General features: G+C 44.1%; 1 protein-coding gene across 2 annotated transcripts in view; it reads right to left on the bottom strand.

Moving 5' to 3' along the window:
• Positions 1–20,334, bottom strand: part of ARHGEF37 (Rho guanine nucleotide exchange factor 37) — a 31,123-nt gene extending 10,789 nt beyond the window's left edge. The window contains exons 1-7 of one of the 2 annotated variants that reach the window (XM_036423964.2): positions 20,092–20,334; positions 9,644–9,840; positions 7,493–7,616; positions 6,686–6,833; positions 3,451–3,650; positions 1,576–1,706; positions 786–890 (exon numbers count right to left, since the gene is read on the bottom strand). In XM_036423964.2, coding sequence (XP_036279857.1) covers positions 786–890; positions 1,576–1,706; positions 3,451–3,650; positions 6,686–6,833; positions 7,493–7,616; positions 9,644–9,829 — 894 coding nt within the window. In that variant the 5' untranslated portion in view covers positions 9,830–9,840; positions 20,092–20,334. Of the gene's footprint in view, positions 1–785; positions 891–1,575; positions 1,707–3,450; positions 3,651–6,685; positions 6,834–7,492; positions 7,617–8,973; positions 9,020–9,643; positions 9,841–20,091 lie in introns of those variants that run through there. The other variant, XM_036423966.2, reaches the window with a different exon arrangement.
• Positions 20,335–21,046: the final 712 nt, after the last annotated feature.

The raw sequence follows: 21,046 nt of genomic DNA on the forward strand, positions 1-21,046 counted from the left end.
GACATGCCTGAGAGCAAAGCCACGTAAGAGGGACACAGGAGATGGAATGAGTCAGCATCGGTGACAGGAATGAGCAGAGGATTTGGGCGCAAGGAAAATAACATGCCGGATGGGCATGCCAGCTGCTGTTCCTGGATTCAGTTTATAGAAATATATTTCCTCGGGCCTGAATAACACTTACATTTTCATTTCATGAGCTGTTCCCATGGGCACATTGTGAGATTTCACCTAAAAGTCTGAATTTCCAGTTTTCTTTTTTTGTCTTACAATCAGAACTGGCTGACCAGGGCTCACAGCAACCACTCCCCTGAACCAAGTAATAAATGCCCCTTTAAAATGTATTCATTCATTTGTTCAGTCAGTCATTCAAATTCCAAACATTATTACATATTGACTTAATTACCAAAAAGGCCTCATAAACAGACATTAGGCTTTGTATACACGGACACTTCGCTCAGTAATGTTACCTACTTGGATCCTCGCCCCTGCTCTGGGTGCTAGTCTGACAGGGTTCTTCTGAGAGCTCTGACCCCAGTGACTTTTTATCCTGCCTAGTTGGAACCCCAACCCCTGACAGCTCAGTGGGCTCAGAAGCTGGCCCTGTCTATGGCCTGTCGGCTGAGGAGTGCCTGCCCCTGGGCCCGCTTCTGGCCTGCAGCCGAGGGAAGACTCTTCCATTTGGTTCCTGCAGCTGGTACCTTTGCCAGCTTGTCGATGGGCCCTGCACGCCTTCTGCCCAGGGATCCCAACCCAGCCCCTCCTATTATTAACTGCAGGATGCTCACCTCCAGATTGTCCAGGTAAGCTGCCACATTGTTCTTCAGCTCAGTCACACACAGCGACACCCAGTGGAACCTCTCTTCCAAGTCATCAAATTCCTTGTCTTCTGTCTGAGAGTCAAGTTATTCTTGTGAGAGCCATGAAAATCCACAAGGGGGCAGTGTGCACCACATACCTGCATCCTCAAGTTTTCACTGGGGACCACCTTTCCTCAGACCTGCCCCAAAGCTGAGTGGGACAGTTAGAGGCAGGGAATGCAACTTAGTGGTTTTCTATTCAGACCACAGAATCAAATACACAAGCATATGAGTCCTGGTTCCCCTGCTTCCAAGCTGTATGACCTTGGACAGGTGTTTTACCCTCTCTGAGCCTCTCATCTGCAAAATAGGGGGGGAGGGGGGGGGGGAGATAGGAACACCAACTGCATTGTATGGACCAAGTAGTGCCTGGTACTTAAGTACACTGTAAGTACTTAATCAGCCTGAGCTGCTATTGGCACCCATCAATCAAAGCTGGTTCCATGCCCAGACCCAGAGATTAGCTCTGCTACCTGTGTAAAGGGGTCCCAGAGAGAAAGCAGTACAAGGTGCAGTGGAGAAACCCTCCCCCAGGCTCCACAGAATCAAGTAGGGTGCCAACTCTGCCTGTACCTGGCTATCAATGCTGGGAAGTCATTCCCTCTCTTAGCCTCAGTTTCCTTAACTCTGAAAGCGGTCTAAGCACCCGGACCCGTGCACACCCTGCACAGTGTCGCTTGTCCCTTGAGATGTGACCCTTCCTCCTGCCCATGCTCACCCTCAACACGAGCCCCGCCTCCTGCTTCAGCAGCTGGCTCAGCCGGGTGGTCTTCTTGGAGAGGGTGTGCGTGTTGATGCGGGCCAGCCGCTCCCGGAGGGTGAGATGCTCCACTTTGTTGTACTTGGAAGCTGCACCAACAGAGAGGGAGGGCGTGGGGACAGAGGCAGAGGCAGCAAAGCAAGCATCCAGCACAGCTGGCTAGGCACCTGACTGGGCCCTCTTCTCAAAGTCAGGGTCACACCCATGAAAAGCTTGTGAGTCAGGGAACACAGACGGGCTGAGCCCTCACTCCGAGGTGTGAGCCCCGGCTGAGCAGCCTGCTTGACTTGGATAATTCGCCCCTCTCAAGTCCCAGTTTCCTTATCTGTAAATGAGGTCAGCCAGCTCGTGGGATTGCTGGGAGGATCACCTAAGATGATAGGTCTAAATCTACTTTCTAAAGAAGAAGCCAAGTGAGAGGTGATTTGCCTGAGGTCCCTCAGTCACGGTTAGTCTGGCCAAACTGGGCCCATAGTTTCCTACTCCTGGCTCAGAACTTCCTGCTGATTGCCTGACCCCAAGCCTGAGTTTTAAACCTGGCTCTGTCCCTTATCAGCTCTGTGACCTGGAGCAAATGACTGCTTCCAGTTTACCCAACTGTGATATAAGACTAGCAGTGCCAGCCTCGAGGATCAAACAAGATAATAAATGAAAACCATGTCCTAGTTAGCCCTTAGTATTGTATTAAGCCTTAGCTAAATTATTATACTGTCTCAGTTGTGCAAATGAGTTTCTCTCTCCTTAGTACATTGCTTTATTTTTCCCCCAAACCTTTCTGTTTTAACAATCTGAGAGGCAGGAAAAAAGCCATGTGAGGACACAGAGAGAAGGTGGTCTCTACAACCAGGAAGAGAGCTCTCACCAGAAACCAGCCCTGAGAGCACTTTGATCTTAGACTTCCAGCCTCTGGAACTATGAGAAAATAAATGTTGTTTAAGCCATCAAAAAAAAAAAAAATCTGAGAGGCAGGACCCCACTAATCCCCCTTCCTGGTCTAGGTATGTATACAGCCCTTTGCCTCCCTAACCCTCCCCCCGCCCCCCAATCATTTCTCCTCCACAGTATAGCAGCCATGTGGTTTGGATGGAACTGCTCCCACTTTAGTTCAAGGGGTGGGTGCTAAGTGCTATAAACCAATCCGTATAATCCCATCCCCCTGGTGACAGTGATTTGCTCAAAGAACTAAGCCAATCAGCTCATGGCATTCCCCTAACCATAGTGATTGATTCAGGGTGAGCACATGACCCAAGAGGGTCCTATCAGAGTGAAGCTCCAGTTTAATTTTTATGTCTAAGAGGAAGAAGGCCCTGTCTTATCTTGGGGGGTGTGGTATGCAAATGTGTGTCTTTTTTTTTTTTAAATATATTTTATTGATTTTTTACAGAGAGGAAGAGAGAGTTAGAATTATCAATGAGAGAGATTCACCGATCAGCTGCCTCTTGCACACCCGCTACTGGGGATGTGCCTGCAACCAAGGTACATGCTCTTGACCGGAATCAAACCTGGGACCTTTCAGTCCGCAGGCTGACGCTCTATCCACTGAGCCAAACTAGTTTCGGCCAGATGTGTATCTTGAAATAGCAACAGCCATGTAGTGCTCTGAGGGAGGCTATCTGAAGATGAAGGTGACACTCAGTAAAGAACAGAGACAAGAGAATTATAGGGAAACTGACCCAGCAACCTGATCAAACCCTACCCAAAGGCCACTTACCTCCGGACTTGTGATTACATGAGCTACTACCTGCCCTTCACTGGGGAAGCCAATCTGATATGAGCTTTTTATAACAGGAAGTTTGCTCACTGATGTACCCTCCAAATTCCCCAAGATCTTACCCACTTCCTTGCGCCTCTTGTACTCGTTGATGTTGGTGTTCACGTCCTGGAGGGCAGAGGTAGCCCTCTGGAGGACAGAATAGGCACTGGCATCGGGAAGTGTGTTCTCCAGAATTTTCTGCAGCAGCAGTGGGTACTTGGTAATCCTCTGCAGAGGGATGACCAGTAAGAAGCTGAGGCCTGAGGGTCCAGCTTGTGGCCTGAGGGAGAAGGCTGGTATTAGGTAGGTAAAGCCCACCCTTGGGGGCATCAGGGGGCCTGCCATTGAACTCACTGAGGGCTCTCAGACAAGTCACCTCCTTCTGTGGCTCTCAGTTCCCTCATCTGTAATGTGTGAGGTCCAGAAGTTAGATGGATGCTGCTGGTTTTCATTTTACCCCCTTTATGGACCTTGGTTCCCCATTTGCACCAAACCCAATGATCAGCTTTCTACCCTCAGCTTATTCATTCACCCAACAGCAAGCACAGATGGCCGCTCCCTCTTTACCAAAACACTTTGATTTGGCCGAAACCGGGTTGGCTCAGTGGATAGAGCATCAGCCTGCAGACTGAAGGGTCCCAGGTTCGATTCTGGTCAAGGGCATGTATGTACCTTGGTTGCAGGCACATCCCCAGTTGGGGGTGTGCAGGAGGCGGCTGATCAATATTTCTCTCTCATCGATGTTTCTAGCTCTCTCTCTCTCTCCCTTCCTCTCAATAAAATATATTGAAGAAAAAAAAAAAGAAACACTTTGATTAGGCCTCAGAGACTCCCTCTGTCCATCTCCTAATCCACAGACCGCTCTCTTGGCCAACTCTGCTGGCCTCTCTCCAGGGCTGGGGTGCTCTGTGGCCTCCTCTCCTCCCGCTTCACCCACTCTCTTTCTGACTTCATTTAGCCCTATGGCCTTAAACACATCCAAAACTCAGATCTTCATTTTTAACTTCTGCCCAAAGTTCCAGATTCCCATGGCTTATTTAATATCTCCACTTGGAAATGTCCCAAGCACAACTCTCTATATTGGGCATCCACATGATAAACCATTTAATAAAAATGATTCTGCTACTTCACAAAAGAAAAGCCTTTAAAATTATAGGAGCTTAATGTTTAGTGATGCACTTGAAATATGTAAGGGAAAAATCATAACATCTGTATTTTCCTTTAAATAGTTTGGCATAAAAATAGATGAAGCAGACAGCAAAAGATTAACACTGTTTCATTTCAGGTAATGGGTATGAGAGTATTCATTAAATTCTTCTATTTTTCTATATGTTTTAAATTTGTCATCAGAAAAAATAAAAAATAAAGTACAGGAGCTAATAGTGCCAGGTCCCTTTTGGAGCCTGGTTACGACTGGATGTCTCTCTCTCCAATCCCCTTTTGATGATGGCTGGTATTTGCAGAAAAAGTGCCCAAGTCAATGGCACCTGGGACATCCAGGTTATCTCCAGCAGTTTTTCCTTGACCATGACCTGTAGCCCTCAGCCCTAGCTTTCGAGAAACTCAAACTTCAATGTCCAAGCATGCCTCCTCCATGAAGACTCACAAGTGCTGCTCATGACCATTCTCTGGCCGCCCTTTCTATGAGACCTTAGCCTCTTGCTCTTTTTCCTAAGGAAGAAGCTTCAGACTAAATGGCCAGGAAAGCTCAGCCATGAGGCTAAATATAGGCGAGCAGGTGGGAACCCGCCACTCCCTTGCAGGAAGTGGACAGTAGGATCAAACCGTCAGGACACACCTACGCCGACCATCTGCTCTCACCAAAAGTTTCCTAGTGCTTGGCTGACCATGGGCAAGGGAGGTGGAAGCAATTGCCAGATTTTGGCAAAATTTGTCCTCTGGCTTTACTTTCCATAGGAAAAAGCCAACTGTTCATGAGGACAACTGTCACTTCACGAATCAGACAGCAGGGGGGTCCTCAAAGAGATGACCACATCTCTTCTCCGCAATTATCAAGTAACCCTGTCACCGCAGAGTAACAGCAGCCCCTTACCTATAAGGCTTTCCTAAGGTAATTGGGAGAAAAATTTGTATGCAGCCTTTCAGAAGGCAACAAAAATGACAAGATAATACCTAGAACTAGGGGAATGGGAGGAAATAGTCCCTCTTGGTGGGAGTATCAATTGGTGAGATCTCTTTGGGTTGCAGTTTGGCAGTACATGAAATGTACAAACCCTTTGTTCCATCAGTCTTACTTTAGTAATCTACACACATAAATATCAACTCATGTGAGCAAATTAGAAGTTATTCAGCAACTATATTTATGATAGTAAAAATTTGGTAACAACTCAAATATCTACCAATAGGATAATGGTTAAATAAACCATAAACCTGCCCTGGAAAAGAACTCAATGCAGCTATTGAATTTGCTAGTATATGAATAAAGGAATTATGCAAAGATCCATTACAATGTTTTAAGTGGTTACCTTAACCTTGGGGATTGCAGTTGTAACTGAGTGGATAAAGGAGGAAGATTGGGAAGATCATTTTTACTGTATAAATTTGGATGTTTTAAAGATTTTTGAACCATGTGACTATGTTACCCATTCAAAATTTCAATTTAGAAAATTGTTCTCTACATATATCTATCTGCAGCTTCCACCCACTGGTGTCAGCTCTGGCTGTGATGCCACCAGGGCAGTTCTGGCCTTTTCCATGGGGCAGAACTTCAGCCATCTGTAGAAAGGCCTCCCCAGGTGTTACAGGCCTGCCTCCTAACACTGTTGCTGAGAGCATGTGGTTCCCCCCGACCTCACTGGCTTTCCTATGCTAGTCAAAAAGGGTGTTCACCAAACGTCTATGCTTCTCCCCTCCTAGACACATGGCAGAACAGCACATCCTGGCCTCCTGGTAGCTGGATAAAGCTATGGGATTAGTTCTGGCCCATGAGTTATGAGAAGTGATGGATATCATTTCTAAGCTGGAGCATTCAGTTACCAGCATTAAACCCTCCAGAGTTCCTTTTTCCTTTGCCACAATTAGTGACAATATTATGACCTGTGGCTGCTGTCAGCTTGGATCCCAGAGAGAGGATAGTGCAGAGCACAAGTCACTCTGCAAGGAGGAAAAGGAAGGCATAAACCTTTGTGGTCTGAAGCCATTGAGAGTTGGGAGTTGTTCGTTTCTGTAACATAGCCCAGCATAGCCCTTGCTGAGACACTCCTGAAGCTGTGTGAGCAGCACCAAATGGAGGTGAGATCTCAACAGTCCCTGGCCTTGGGGTCCATGCAAATTCTCACTTGTCATACTACTCACACCACTGCCTCAATGATGGCCTGGATCTCCCGCTGCAGCTCTGGCTCCCTTCGGTATGACTCCACCAGCAGCAAGGCCTGGTCATAGTTGGCACAGTAGATCTTATAGACTCGCTCCAATTCCTCTTGGAATTCCAGGAACAAGTTACCTGACAGTGGAAAAGCAACAAGAAGTTCACAAAGGCATGTCTGTGTGGCCCTTGCTTGGGACAGGGCGGTAGTGAGGAAGACAACCGCCAGCTTACTCCACTTTCTCGCCTTGAGCAAGTTAACTCATCTTCCTGAGTTTCCATTCGTTTCATTTTACTCCCATCATTTTGCCAGAAGGACTGGGTGACAGAATGATGCCGAGTTCAGGCTAATGCACTGTGAGTGCTTAACAAATGGTAGCTATAATTAGAGCAATAGTATTGATAAGACTCATATTTGTAAGGTGCTTTACAGTTGACAAAACATGCTCATGTTATGTCTTTACTGGGACTGGGTGTGCCAAGTACAACCACTAAGGCACTAAGCACGCTATGTAGCACAGACACGTGATAGCACAGCCCAGGATGGGTTTCCAGCTCAGGGAGAAGTAGGGTCAGATTTCCAGTCAGCCCTTTTCCAGTTGTGCAACCTGGTGGGTTGGACTAGATATTATTTGAAGGTCCTGCCAGCTCTGACATGCTAGGTTTCAAGGGTTCCAAACCCAGACTCCCATTGAGCTGCATTTCCCTGAAACTCTGGACACCATTCAGCAATGACCCCTCGCTGAGGACAACTCCACAGGAACCTAAGACTGACAGCTGCCCTGTCTTTTGCTTACCAATGAGCTGCACTTGTCTCTCCTCCATGGCGTCTGTCCCCTGCAGATCCTGAAGAAATCTGCTGTTCACCTTGATGATGTCATCGATGTTTGAGAACAAGACATCCAGATCTCCCTGTGGCAGCTGGAGGGAACAAGGAAGCCATGGGAGGTTGCTGGGAGGTCAGTGGAGGGACTTGATTTGTAGGCTTTGGGGAACAGTCCAGAACACTCAAGCCCCCAGGGGCCCATCACTCTTGGGAAGATTGCCCCAATGGAATGTTTGCAAAGACTTTGCAAATTTGTAAATTAGGTTATTACTATGCTAGCTTTCTATTTCTCTACAAGAGAAGAAAGGGCACTCAGCATGGAAGGAAAGCTAAGCTGGGGTTTTACCCTAAGTCTGCTGCCAACTATCATTTTTCTTTCCTCAATTTCCCCATCTGTCATAAAAGGGTGGAAAGTTGGATTTCTTTCCAGTTCTGATATACCTGACACCTTCCATGGTGACCTTGAGATGTATTCTGAACTCCAGCCCCTATTAACTAGGCTATACCACTGTTATAAAGGATGCTGGACCCTGGCCAAATTGGCTCAATGGTTGGAGCATCGACTCTCAGACCAAACGGTCTCGGATTCAATTCCCAGTGGGGGCACTTGTGGGGAGGCAACCAATCGATGTCTTAATCTCTCTCACATAGATGTTTCTCTCTCTCCCTCCTCCTCTCTCCCTTCCACTCTCCGAAAATCAATGGAAAAAATACCCTCAGGTGAGAATTAAAAAAAAAAAAAAAAAAAAAAAGGATGCTGAACATCTATAGGGTGTCCCAAAAATATGTATACACACTTGGAATAATTATAAAAGCAGTGTTTATTCAAATACATTTCATTTTAAAAATTGAGCTCTCAGCTATTAAAGTATGTATACATTTTGGGGGGATATCCTATATTTATGTGCAGGGACATACACAGGAGATAGATATGTACAAAGAGACGTCCTGAATGCATAACAAAGTGGGGAAAAACGACCTGTGGAAAAATACCTAGAGTACGATCTTATTTTTTTTTTCAAATAAGTAATAATCTATTTTTGTTTGTTTTATACCTACAGAAAAAAAAATCTTAATTTCTGGAGAGTAAAATATGAGAGAATTTTCACCTTCTACATTACCTATGTTAGTATTTCATTCATTTAAAAAACACTAATTGTAGCCCATTATTTATATGTCAAGAGCTGAGATATATTACCCTAGCTGGTTTGACTCAGTGGATAGAGCGTCGGCCTACAGACTGAAGGATCCTGGATTCTACTCCAGTCAAGGGCACATGCCCCATTGCAGGCTCAAGCCCCAGTAGGCAGGAGGCAGCCAATCAATGATTCTCTCTCATCACTGATGTTTCTATCTCTCCCTTTCCCTTCCTTCTCTGAAATCAATAAAAATATTTTTTTAAAAGAACTGAGATATATTAAATTAAGTGGTCTTTCTTCTCAAGGAGTTTACATGTTAGGGAATTCTTGAAGTTTTATAGAGAAAGCTTGTATTATTTCTGCATTCAGGGAGAAAAAGGCATAAAAATGAGTACTAATGCCCAGACTGGTTTGGCTCAGTGGATAGAGCATCGGCCTGCGGACTGAAAGGTTCCAGGTTCAATAATGGTCAAGGGCATGTACCTTGGTTGAGGGCACATCCCTGGTGGGGAGTGTGCAAGAGGCAGCTGATTGATGATTCTCTCTCATCGATATTTCTAACTCTCTGTCCCTCTCTCTTCCTCTCTGTTAAAAATCAATAAAACATTTTTTTAAAATAAATTTTAAAAAATGAGTACTAAAATAGAAAGCTAGCATAGTAATAACCTCTCCCTCCCACCATCCCCCAAATAAGACAATGAGAATGTAGGTCGGTTTAAGCAATCTGCTCTAAACTTGATGAAGGGCTATTTTACCCATTAGCTCACTTAATCTCTGAGGTGATTATCCCTCTCCCCATTCAGCAGATGAACATACTAAGGCTCCAGGCCTTGCTGAACGTTCCATGGCCAATAAATGGAAGTAAAGAACTTCACATCCACCATGACTTTCCATCCACCAAGCGTGTTCCAGGAGCCACTATGAGAACCGAGGACCCATTTTGCCTCCAGAAAGACAGGTTGTGTGTGGCTCCACCGAGGTACCTGCTTCAGGCGGCTCCTGATGTCCAAGGCGCAGAGCCGGAGCATGTGCAAGTAGGAGATCTCGGTGTCGATGAGCTCCCTGATGGCCAGCCTCTGGTGGACTGACCACCTGTCCTCAGAGACCCGGCTTTCTCCATCCGGACTCTCTGTCCTGGAGGATGGCTCATCGGCCCCACGATCGGCCATGCCAGCAGGTTCTGGGGAAGACAAGCACATACCAACTCATTTCCAGGAGCTCTCCTGGGACATGCTGTCTCTAATCCAAAGCTAACTATTCACCCAGCAGCCAGGAAACATCTTTGGCTGCACACAGAGTCAAGATGAACTGTGTGTTAGCATTTGTGGGAGGTATCTGAACAACCTTAAAAGATAGAACACTACTCAGGACATGGTTGACATTTTAAATTCATGGCCAAGGACAATGTGCTTGTCTGGCTTTTCTTCTATAATATTTTTTTTGCCCCAGCTCTTGACCCAGATTTCTGTATCTGGTTCAGCTGAGTCCCTCTCTCTCTCTCTCTCTCTCTCTCTCTCTCTCTCTCTCTCTCTCTCTCCCACCACCCATACTCCAAGTGGTTCCCTCTTCTCTTGACCCCTGTCTTCCCCATGCAGGCCATATTACATGTCATCTGGGCTATTTCCACAGCCTCCAAGATCAGCTTCCTATATCCAAACCCCTCTCCCACCTGCTGCCCCCTACAACCATTCATCCTGGACAAGGTTCCAGTTTAAATTTCCTGAAAGCAAGCTTGTAATTACAGTAGTCCCTGCTATGAGATGTCTCCTGTGGCTCAAGGTCCCGCTCCAACCTCATTTTCCCCTTCCTAGACCACTCCAGCGAAAAGTTACATGCATTTCTCCATACATGTATGGTCGCTTCTGGCCTCCTTTGCTTTCGCACCTGCTGAGCGCCCTCCTGTCTATATCCTCCAACATTCACCTTCTCTGAGGCCTTTCCTATCTTCCCAGCTAGATGTACCTTCTTTATCTCCAAGTTTAAAAACACAAATGGCAATAGACAAGATGGCCTGAAAACCCTCCCTACCACAAAATATCAAAATGCTAGATCAGCTATAACAAGCTTCCTTTTTGCTGTACGGCACTGCTTGCAAGAGAGTAAAGGAAATCAGCAGGGCAGGAGCAGCTGAGCTGTGCAGCTGTCCCAGTGGCTGGAGTGAGCAGGGCAGAGGGCATTGCCGAGCTCAGTGAACTAGGGATTCAGGCAGTAGTGCCCAGGCAGGATCAGGAGACAATCCCCTTCACAGAACTGGGGTTCCCAAGGACTCTGGTGAAATGGTGGATCTAAAAAACAAAACAAAAACAAAAACAAAAAAAACCACCATTCCCCGACCCACACAGGCCCTTCCTGTAGTATTACTAAGAGATTCATTCCTGTAGTATTGCTCAGAGGCCCACCCTGTGGCCTGCTCCTCCATCTCCTCACTAATTTGGTAAACATGTAATGCCCCCCGGTCAACCCCTTTCTGGCTGAAAATAAATGGCTTGTGTTCTCTCCAATTAAACCCTGATTAATTCAGGTAAGCACACATAATACTCAAAAGAAAAAATTTAAATGGCTAATACACCATTGAAAATATGCTCAATTCACTAATAACTAGATAAATATGAATAATTAAAACCACAATGAAACATTATTTCACTCCATCAAATTGGCAAAATATAAAAATAAAATGTTAATGATACTGTAGATGGAAAAATTGGTTGAAGGGTACATGGAACTCTGTATTATTTCTTACATCAACATATGAGTCTATAAGTATTCCAAAATTAAAAGTTTTTTTAAAAGCCTCAGCTAACATTAAATCCCCTTTGATACTCCTCCTAATCCCATTCCTCTGTCACCTTTTCCAGAAGTTACTACTATCCTGAATTATCTGAAGAAACCCAAAACACTGATTTGAAAAGACATATGCATCCTTATGTTCATTGAAGCATTATTTACAATAGCCAAGATATGGAAGCCACCCAAATGTCCATTGATAGATGTGGTACATACACACAATAAAATATTACTCAGCCAAAGAAAAGAATGAAATCTCTCCATCTGTGACAACATGCATGGGTCTAAAGGGTATTATGTTAAGTGGAAGGAAATCAGACAGAAAACGATAAATGCCATATATAATTTCATTTTTATGTAAAAAATAAATGCATAAACAAACAAACAGAGAACATTTTGCAAGTTGCCAGATGGGAAGGGGGCCAAGGGTCTGGCTGAAAATAAGAGATTAAGACATGCAAACTGCCAGCTATAAAAACAGTCACAGGGATGTAAAGTACAGGAATATAGTCAATAATATTGTCATAACTATGTATGGAGTCAGATGGGTATTAGACTTATCAGAGTGGTCACTTCGTAAGTTATATAAATGTCTGATCACTATTGCATACATGAAGTTAATATAATATTGTATGTCAATTGTACTTAAAAAACAATACACTATTTTAAAAAGATAATATCACACCAGGAGATTGACATTGATGGTCAAAATACAGTCCAGTTCCATCACAAAGATCCTTAATGTTGCCTTTCACCCTTGGCACCAGCCCCACGCCATCCTTTACCCCTGACAACCAGGAATCTGTTCTCCATTTCTGCATTTCAAGAATGTATGTAACCATACAGAATGTATATATGAACCACACAGTATGGAGCCTTTGGGACTGACTTTATTAAATCAGCACAATTCCTTGGAGATTCCTGTAAGTTGTTAGGTGTAGCAATAGTTCCTTTTTATTGCTGAGCATCTAAGGTGTTTTATTCATTTTTAAAAACTAAAGTAAATATGGGAAAATGTTATAATTAAACAAAACTAGGTGGGAAGATCATAGGCATTTGTTTATTGTTCTTTGTTCTTGTCTTGATAGTTAAAAATATTTCCTAATATTTAAAGTGGCATGCATCCCATTCAGCCTTGTACTTGGGTTATTTAAGGCTACGCCTCATCTTCCTGGCTAGACACTAAGCTCTTAGAGATAAGATGAGCACCAATTCATCTTGTGTCCTCCTCTACGCCTCATGTTTGCATGCATAAACGGTCCTTTTGGATGCATTAGTAGCAGAAGTTTCTGTTCTGTGCCATAAACTGAGTGTTTGAGGACAGCTGTTCAGAAGGCAAAGGGCCTAGAAAGGTCCTGGAACACATCTGTTGCTACACAGATCTATTCCAGCTTCTGATCACCGCCTGTGGTCTGCTGAGCTGTCCCTGGCCGGAATCACTGCCATTCACCACCCCGTGCCCAGCTTCTCTAGAAAGATCCCCATAGGATCTCAGGAGAACTTTTCAGATCCCACTCTTCATAACTGTTACTACATAAACAAAAACCATACATAATACTTTATAGGGAACTTCTAAATATTAAAAATAGCATTAGTTAATTGCAATCTAAGACCTTCAAGCAGGTCTGGCAAAAGCTCTCCATAGCAACTATCTGTTTTATAGACTTGCCTAGTCCAGACATCTAGAAATGTTTTATTTTGTTTTTTAAAAACAGAAGGTAGATCAGTGGTTCTGATGCAGAAGGGATAGGGGCTTAAGGCATGGTGGCTACTGGGTGCAGGGTTTCTTTTGGGGCTGATAAAAACATTCTACATCTGTTACGGTGATGGTGCACAACTCAGTGCCTACTCTAAAAACCACTAATTTGTACACTTTAAATGGATGAATTAAATTGCAATAAAGCTGTTACCAAAAAAATATTCTCTGCTGGCAAGGATATGGAGAAACTGGCTCTCTCGTAGGTTGTTGGTAGGAATGTGAAATGGTACAGCCACCCTGGCCGGTGTGGCCAAGAACTAGAAACAACGAAATGTTTTTATAGGTACATATAATAGGTGAATGGTGTTTTTTTTAATGTGATAAATCCAATATCAGTGAATACTCAGAAGTAAAGTGAACCATTGATACACAGCAATAATGTGGGTGGCTCTTGAGGGTGATCATGCTGCCTGAAACAAATCAGTCTGAAACGGCTACATATTGTGTGACTCCATACATGTAATATACAAAATTATAGAGAAAGAGAACAGTGTAGTGGCCATCTGGTTAGGGATGAGGGTGAAGGGCAGGTAACTGTTCTATTAAAACACAGCACCAGAACGGACTTTGCGATGATAGAACAGCTCTATTCTCTTAACTGAGGTGATTACACACGTAATAAAATAGAACCATCATCACATATATAGTACACCAATTTCCTGGTTTTGATATTGTGCGATATTTAAGTTGTAACCATTGGAGGAAGCTGCAGAAGAGGACACAGAACCTCACTGTACCAGCCTTACAACTTCATGTTGATCTAAAATTGTTTCAAAAGAATTAAAAATAAACAGAATCGTCTATAGCTTAAGTGATCCACTATCTTTGCAACATTCTCAGGATAAATGCAGCTTAAAAGCCCAGGAGAACAGGCTGGATGCCCTTGTTCCTTTTCCTGGTGGGTGTAGTAGGGAGACTTGCCTTAGAGAACACACTCAGGGAAATATGGCTTTCCCTACAGTCCAGTCCACGCCCCATCCTGAGATTGCCTTGATGCCCTATGAGAGCCAAACAGGAACTAAAATTGGTCTGGCATCAACTGCTATTGACTCTAAGAGAGGATGATTAAACAGTTAACTCGTCCTAACCGGTTTAGCTCAGTGGATAGAGCGTAGGGTCCGAGGTTCGATTCCGGTCAAGGGCATGTACCTTGGTTGCGGGCACATCCCCAGTAGGGAGTGTGCAGGAGGCAGCTGATCGATGTTTCTCTCTCATCGATGTTTCTAACTCTCTATCCCTTTCCCTTCCTCTCTGTAAAAAAAAAAATCAATGAAATATATTTAAAAACAAAAACAAACCAGTTAACCCCCTCCTCCTCTCTCTTCTCCTTTATCCACACTGGCACAGAAGAATTTGGACATTCACAACAAATATTTGGAGCAGCTGCTTGGTGCCAAGCATTCTCCTAGACTCTGAGGATACAAAGATCAAGATAAAAATGACTTTACAATAAATCCTTAAAGGTGTAACCAGGCTGAAATATCTGGCTATTTGTTCCATGTTTCACTCCTCTGGAAGAAGAGGAACTAAATAAATAGGATGGACAACCTGATTATTTCATCCCTTCAAGACGAAGGAAGTAACAGGGGAAATTAATACTCCTAACCGGATTCTGACTTTCATTTCTCCACTTCTGAAAGAAAGTAAGATCTATATGGAGAAGTGAAGTTCTTTTAGAAAGTAAAATGTCATGGTAAAGAAAGTTGAACACCCATCCTCTTACCTCAAGTTTTAGAGGTAGGTCAATTTAAACATTTAAGAGGAAATAAAGGAAGTAAAACCCCCGGGTTGAGGCTCTAGGGGTTAGGGAAGGCTGTCAAAAATAAAGTGCAAGCATCATGATAGCCAAGACCTCGCTGAAGAACAAAGGGAAGAAACAAGAGTGGCCACATGGGGATCCTGGTTCATGAGACTGGTTTATAAAGATATAAACACTCCTCAGAGGGCAGAGTAGCTTTCAGAACTCACACACTCAAAGGAGCTAGAATATAGAAAATGATAAGAACTTCTAAAGCTCTGCCCCTACTAGGACTGCCAACCACATTTTAGGGTTCATGTTCAGAAAAAGTAAGAAATGGGCACACATTTGATGGCTCTGCTTCCCTCTTGGCCCTAACGAGTGACGGTAGGAGGCACTATGAAGATTCGGAGCCCAGACCCTGGAGCCTGAAACCCTGATTTCAAATTTGGATTCTGCAATCAATTGGCTGGCTTTCCCGGGAAAATTATATAACCTTTCTTATAATTAAAGTGTCTAAAAGAGTGCCCGGGATGTTGTAAGCTCTCAATAATAGTATCTGTTGCTTTTGCTATTATTGTTAAATTGGAAACCATTGCATTACCATGGATCAGATGAATAAAGAAGCTGTCTAAAGACACTTGACTGGTCATGTTGAAGCAGATGGTGAGAACAGGTCATCATGATAATAAATAAGAAGAACGACACACCTGATGGAGAGCCTGATGGAGAACACAGCTGACACCAAAGTGATGGAGCTGAGAGATAGAGGGACATGAGACTGAGCCCTGATGGCATTACTCAGGCCAGCCATGATGAAATCTGATTCCTTTTTGACTTTTTAATATTTTCACCCCCACCCTGCTTTGATGTAATCCATGCTGAGTTGAGTTTGGGCCACCTGATTAAAACAGATGGTCTGTCAACCCTTGGAAAAGAAAACAGAGCCCTTGGAGCCAGCAGAGCTAACAGCAACAACAAAAACAAAAACAGGTCATGCTAAGCTATCCTGATTTCTTGACGGAAAGTTAACTAGATCAGTAGATGAAAGGAATGCTGTAAGCTAGTGAAACTGGTTCAGCAAGATGTTGATGTCAGTCTCTCCTGACATCCTTACAAAGAAGGACTAAGGAAAAGAAGGCTGAAGGTGGGAGAGGCAATAGGTCAGTAATATAAACTAATGGATAAAAACTACCAAATTCAAAGAGCATTGATCAGTACCAACCTGTGTGATCTGCCCTGTCTTATTAAGGATATCCCTTAGTGCTTTCCATCTCTAAGACCACCTGAATTTAAACCTCTATCACCTTTCTCCTGACTGATTGCACAGCCCAAGAGTGGAGTGGTCATTAAAAAACATGGAATTGCTTGCTTTACTTCCCTGCTGGAAACCCAGACAAATCCTCCCTGACTCTCATCCCCCTTCCAAAGAACCACTCCTTCCCATCAATAGTTACCGTATTTTTCGGACCATAAAACGCTCCGGACCATAAGACGCACCAGTTTTTAGAGAAGGGAAATGAAGAAAAAAAGATTCTGAAACAAATAGTGTCCAAAAATATTTTATGTACATTAAAACCCAACATCACAGTCATAAACACATGTAATCAACCTTGTAAAGTAAACAGCAGCATTTAGAACCATTTTAGAGCCGGGCAAGCACACAGAGACCACACAGAGCCGGGCAAGTAAAAAAACTTTTTTTTTAAAGTATATGTGTAGGCTATATTTGGACCATAAGACGCAGGGACTTTTCCCCCCCACTTCTGGGGGGGAAAAAGTGCGTCTTATGGTCCGAAAAATACGGTACACTTTTCTTATTTTACGTGTTTTACTAGTTAATTCAGTAGAGTATAAGGTCACAAGGCCAAGGGTCATGTCTCTTTTATTCATCAACATATTGTAGACCTAGTGTCTACTATAGCTTTAGCTCATAGTAGGTGCTAAACTAGTTGAATTAATAAATGACCAAAATGGATAAACATTTGGCAGAATAATGATCAAATAGCCAATGACACTATTATAAGTGGAGTTAGACTAATATGATCATACACACAACTTTTTTTTAATATAATAAATCTTTATTGTTCAGATTATTACAGGTGTTCCTCTTTTTTCCACCCCCCCCCCATAGCTCCCCTTCACCTGATTCCCCACCCCACCCCATGCCCTTATCCTCCACCACTGTCTTCATCCATAGGCGTACACACAACTCTTGAAAGCCACCAAAAGTTTGAAGTCAATTTTATATATATGGAATTGTACAGCATATACTCTCTTATTTTTTTGGTCTGGCTTCTTTCAAAAAAATTGTATTTAAGTTCATCCTCATCCATTTTGTAGGATGTATCCTAGTTCATTACTTTTTACTGCTGAGTAGTATTCATTATATGGCTATACCACAGTGTGTTTATCCACTGGTCACTTCCCATTTGTCTATTACAATAAAGCTGAACCTAGGAATGGAATGTCTGTGTCACATGATATGTGCATATTCATATTTTTAAGAAAATGTAAATTTTTTTTATATACTTCACCTGAGGATAGTTTTTATTGATTTTAGAGAGAGAGGGAAGCAGAGGGAGAAAGAAAAACACCAATGTGAGAAAGAAACGTCCATCAGTCGCCTCCCCTACATGTCCCAATTGGGGATCAAACTCGCAACCCGGATGACACTCCAACCAATTGAGCAACACCAACCAGGATGAAAATATAAAACTTTTAAAGTGGTGGTGCCGCCGAAACCAGTTTGGCTCAGCGGTAGAGCGTGGTCTGTGGACTGAGAGGTCCCGGATTCGATTCCCGTCAAAGGCATGTACTTTCGTTGCGGGCACATCCCCGGTGGGGGGTGTGCAGGAGGCAGCTGGTCGATGTTTCTCTCTCATCGACGTTTCTAGCTCTCTATCTCTCTCCCTTCCTCTCTGTAAAAAATCAATAAAATATATTTAAAAAATAAAAATAAAATAAAAATAAAGTGGTGGTGCCATTTTACATTCCCACCAACAGTGTATGAGTTCCAGTTCTTTCACAACCTCATTAACACTTGGTGTAGTCAGTCTTTTTAATTTTAGCCATATCTAATAGGTATGAAGTGATATCTCATTATAAAGTTAGTGTGTGTTTCCCCAATGATTCATGATCTTGAGCATCTTTTCTAGTGCTTTTTTGCTACCCACACATCTTCACTAGACATCATGGGTGGTTTGTTTACTTGTTTGTTGAAATTACAAAAGAGGCTCTCACTCATTACATAACTAGACAAAGACACAGAAATTTAAAAGAATAGTATCCCACTACTAATCCTCACTGCCCAACACATGTGATCAAAGGTGTATAGGAATCATCAGGAGCACTTATTAGTCATGCACATTCTTTTCCCTAGCTATTTGCCCTAATCCGTCTTTCCCTGGCTATAATTATAAGGCCTAAAATGGTAGGAAAAAAACACAACCCTGTATTTAGTAAAAGCAGTTCTTTTTATAGATAGGCCTGCCCGAGGCCCTGTCCCCACAATTTTGGATCCGAAGATGTTTTAATTCTTAAGCTTGTCAATAAACAAGCTATAGACTTTGGAAAATCACGGTCAACAAATGCCATTTTGCTTCAGTTGCAGCATCCAAAGATTCCCTCCTCCCATTAGTTAAATAAAAAGTCATTTATTTGATCAGGAGGAGAATCAACCAAAGCACTGTTTTCCATAGCAAGCAGCTGACCCAATAGGGATGTGAGCCAACTGCCAGCAACTCCAGTATCCTGGCAGGAACTCAGCTGAATCTCCATTGCCAGGCAGGACTGGATATTACCTAGGTTCCCACCTATGTCTTCCTCTTTCCTCTCATTTAAAAATTATAAGCGCTAACCCAGTCAAAGAGGGTCAATAAACAGTGTTTGCTAGAATGTCTGGTAGTGTCATGGGTTTTTTGTTTGTTTGGTTTGGTTTGGTTTGCTCTCTCTCTTTTTAATGTCTTGTTGTTTCTACTTTTAGCATTTGACCTCGGGTCAAATATTAAGTCTACTGCATTATCCTAAATAAGTGCACTCTAACTTAAATGACTACCACCAAGGTATGTGCCGCCATTTGTAAGTCATAATAAGCTTGACTTTATATTCTCGGGTTTATAACCTTTTAAAGTTTATTTTATTTTGGATACACACCAATTTTCTCCAGGTTGTCACCCTTTCCAAATGGCACAGCAGTGATTCACGGGGCTGTGGGCACTTACTACGTGCTCAGTACTCTGCATTCATTCTTAAGTCTGTCAGTAGACTGAAATATAAAGTGGACAATCTTATCTCCATTTTACAAAGAAAACTGAGCCTTGGGGAGGATCAACTATATGTCCAAGATTACACAGCTGGTCACACCAGGACACTGTCTGGGCTCCAGCAGATGCTCTGTAACCAGCCTTAAAAGAGAAGATAAACTATTCTGAAACTGCAGCTGGGTGACAGCTTTTAGCTATTCCTGACAGTAAGAATGCTTCATGTCAAATTTGAAATTGTGTGCAAAGTTATAGGTGAATCCCTCTGTGGAGAGGGCACCAGACTTCTAAGGGGTCAGTGATCCCAGGTTAAAAACCAATGCCTGGGCAGGCTCACTTCTCCACTCCCTCTAAGGTCCAGGGGCTCCCTGGGCAGACAGCGCTGCCACAGTGCCCGGCGTTCTGGCTTCCAGTCCCAGCTTTGGCACTGTTTTTCTGAGGGCACTCTTGGCCAAAGCAACTCACCCAATGAACATCAGATCTCCCATTCGCTTGTCCCCTGGCCTTGCCTGTCTGATTATAATGATACTTCCCTTGGCAAGGATTCTTTAGCATTGTTTGTATTATTCCATGAGTTCTTACTAAAAGTCGGCCTATATCCTACACTGAAGTAGGCAGGGATAAACAGAAACAAGGCATGATGAGGTTTTTCTAGACCAGCTCACCTCTCAAGGGCCCCAGTTTGCCACCTGTAAAGTGACTGACTCTCTTGGGTCCCATGGGTCAGGTGGCTCACGTCCCCTAAGGCTCAAGACACAAAGCTGACTACAGAGCAACCTGGGACTGTGCATCTCTGCTCCCGAGCTCCACCACCACCCTTGCCAGATCTGACAGCAGCCTTTGCCTGCTCCCCGCACCCTTCCCGGGCCCTGTGCCAGGCAGACTCACCGCGACTGCAAGGTGCCGGAGCTCACGCGCGCGCGCGGAGCTCGGCCGCCGGGGGACTGCGCGGCCAGGGCGGCGGGGCGGCGGGCGGCCGGGACCCAGGCCACGCCGGGCCTGCGAGCGGCGCGGGCTGACACCGCTCTGCCCACGCTGCGCGCCTGCGTGCGTGCGGCAGGAGGGCGCGGCCCGGTCCAGCCTTTGTTAATTATCTGAGCGGAGCCAGGTTGTTTTCCTCTCGCCGCTCCAGGGAGGCGGCCCCGCTGCAGCAGCAACACCCCTGAGCGGCCACAGCCAGGCGCAGAGCATTACAAGTGGGTGTTGCTGCCATGCCCCGGGGCACACCCACCCAAGGAAGGCTTCTCGTTAAGCAGCCCTCTCGTCGGGTCTTTCTTTTGGTAGTCACCCCAAATACAGGGGCGGGCACTTAGGCCACCCAGTGGGAATGTTGATGCCTGGATCACTAGATAGCTGTACTCTTTGCTGGAATTGCCTAACGTTAGGGCGGGACCTTGAGTTAATTCTGCGCGTCATCTGCTCAGTACCTCTGGTTCTTGTCCCAGCTCTCCTGGGAGCCCTGTGCAGAATTAAGACAAATCTGCCAGCCCTCCTTCCCCCTGCACCCTATTTTCTTTTTTTTCTTTTTTTATGATATGAAGGTGTCCATTCTCTTGCTAGTGTGAATGGGACACTGTTCTGAAACTAAGTATTCAGCAGTCAACTCGCCCTCTTGGGGGTGGGTCAGACATTGAAGACACACTGAAAGTGATAATTGCTATGAAATGTATGCGAAGTTTCATATCAGAGCAACCAAACCTTATTTATGGAGTCATGAATTGAATAGATTCACATTTCTTTTCTTTTTCAAACATTTTTTTTAAAATTGATTTCAGAGAGGAAGGGAGAGAGAGAGAAACAAAGATGAGGACCATTGATCAGCTGCCTCCTGCATGCCCCTTAG

The sequence above is a fragment of the Pipistrellus kuhlii genome, unplaced genomic scaffold (genome assembly GCF_014108245.1).
Source record: "Pipistrellus kuhlii isolate mPipKuh1 unplaced genomic scaffold, mPipKuh1.p scaffold_m20_p_8, whole genome shotgun sequence".
NCBI classification, from domain to species: domain Eukaryota; kingdom Metazoa; phylum Chordata; class Mammalia; order Chiroptera; family Vespertilionidae; genus Pipistrellus; species Pipistrellus kuhlii.